At 27.5% G+C, this 1,753-nt stretch overlaps 1 protein-coding gene across 1 annotated transcript; it reads left to right on the top strand.

The window, feature by feature from the left end:
* The first annotated feature begins 275 nt into the window (after window positions 1-275).
* Window positions 276-1,533, top strand: LOC120091953 (protein SELF-PRUNING-like). Its single transcript, XM_039050123.1, has 2 exons — window positions 276-703; window positions 1,468-1,533. Exons 1-2 carry the CDS (start codon window positions 494-496, stop codon window positions 1,531-1,533), a joined length of 276 nt encoding a protein of 91 aa, XP_038906051.1. The 5' UTR covers window positions 276-493.
* Window positions 1,534-1,753: the final 220 nt, after the last annotated feature.

Raw genomic sequence — 1,753 nt, forward strand, 5'->3', positions numbered from 1 at the left:
TATAATAATATATAAATAAATAGGTGAGCTGAAATTGTAACAGTGCTACATGATTTTTTTTCTCCTACATAAAGAATAACTCAATTTATGCTTTAAAATGAATAATTACAACCAATCAAGAACAAGTTCCAAAAGGGCAGTCAATGCTTATAACCTTATTTTTGAGAGAGATGTGCTCTCAAATTTAATAAAACAAACTATCTTGATGTGACAGATATGTGAGAGTTTTTTTTTTTTTTTTTTTTTTTTAAGTAGTGCCTCTAGAAACATTCACTTTATTGCCAAGAAACACCAAGCAACATCTATAGCTATTAAATGAGCCTTTCATAAACACTATAAATACCAACACCAAAGCTTGAGCTTTCTAAAGCACAAAGAGAAAAAAAAAAAGGAAAAAAAAACCCTAATTAGGATCTGAAAAACAGTGTTTTTTCTAAATCAAAAAGCTCTTCTTTTTCCTTTAATTTGTGTGTTGTGTTTGAAAAATTAAGAAATGGCAAGATCAATAATGTCATCAGAGCCTCTTGTTGTTGGGAGAGTGATAGGAGATGTTCTTGATTCCTTCACTCAAAGCATGAAGATGTGTGTTTTTTATAGTAATAATAAACAAGTTTTCAATGGCCATGAGTTCTTTCCTTCTGCTGTTGCTGCTAAACCTAGGGTTGCAATCCATGGAGGAGACTTGAGATCTTTCTTCACTCTGGTTTGGTTTTTTCTTTTTTTCCCCTTTGAGATTATGACTAACCCAATTGCTTCTCTCTTTACTTGTTATGGATATGAATAAATGGTTTATTTGAGGTTTGAGTCTCTCGCTCTGCATGCTAAAGAAAATAAAAATCAAGATTTTGGGTTGTTTGGTCTATCAATCTAAGTATAAGTATTAATTATATCATTAAAAAAAGTTTAGATATTCAAATTTCTGCCGTGCATATTGAATAATTTTTTTAAAAAAATAAGAAAAAAATGTAAATATTTTTTAGATTTTTCTATCGGTAAGAATTTCCATTTTTAAATTATTTGTTAGATTTATACTAGTTTTCAAACTCACAAAGAAAAAAAAACAATTAAATTTACCACAACTTTTTTCACTAGACATAGTTTAGTGTCTATATCAGCGTCTATCAATGATAAACTTCTATCAATTCCTATTACTGATAGATACCGATGAACATCTATCAATCTCTATCAAAGAATATTAAAATTTTGTTATTTTGTTTAAAAAGTTTCCCTTATTTTTCTATTTTTAAAAATTTTCCTATATATTTCTTCTCTCGTGAATTTGTTCAATGCTTATGACATCGATATTTTCTTAAGAAATGGTAGGTTTTGAATTCTCTTCTTCATATTTGTAATGTTGTTTCTTCTTTTGAACTATAAAAAATATACTAAGAGATGTGTTTTATCTAAATATCTTTTAATGTTTTCATTGCTTGATTTAATTTTTTTTTTAATTTTTTTTTTTTACAGATTATGACTGACCCAGATGTTCCTGGGCCAAGTGATCCTTATTTAAGAGAACATTTACATTGGTAATTAAACATTTACATATGAGTTGATTTTTTTTTAAGGCTATATATATGTGTGATGAAGTTATATTACATATATTGCATGTGCAAGTGAAACCAATCAAATTAAATCTGACTTTTTTTTTTTGGAGTACAATATGGAGTATGAGAATTTGAACCTCTAGTGTCCAATCAAATTTAATTTTGAAGAATAATATGTGAGAATCGATGTAATATTTGTCGTTAGT

Source organism: Benincasa hispida, chromosome 11 (genome assembly GCF_009727055.1).
Source record: "Benincasa hispida cultivar B227 chromosome 11, ASM972705v1, whole genome shotgun sequence".
NCBI classification, from domain to species: domain Eukaryota; kingdom Viridiplantae; phylum Streptophyta; class Magnoliopsida; order Cucurbitales; family Cucurbitaceae; genus Benincasa; species Benincasa hispida.

Excerpts from the sequence above, each read along its gene's own strand:
- LOC120091953 (XM_039050123.1), top strand. The coding sequence starts at position 494 with ATGGCAAGATCAATAATGTCATCAGAGCCTCTTGTTGTTGGGAGAGTG. Across the intron at positions 704-1,467 it reads TGAGATCTTTCTTCACTCTG|ATTATGACTGACCCAGATGT; the intron begins GTTTGGTTTTTT and ends TTTTTTTTACAG.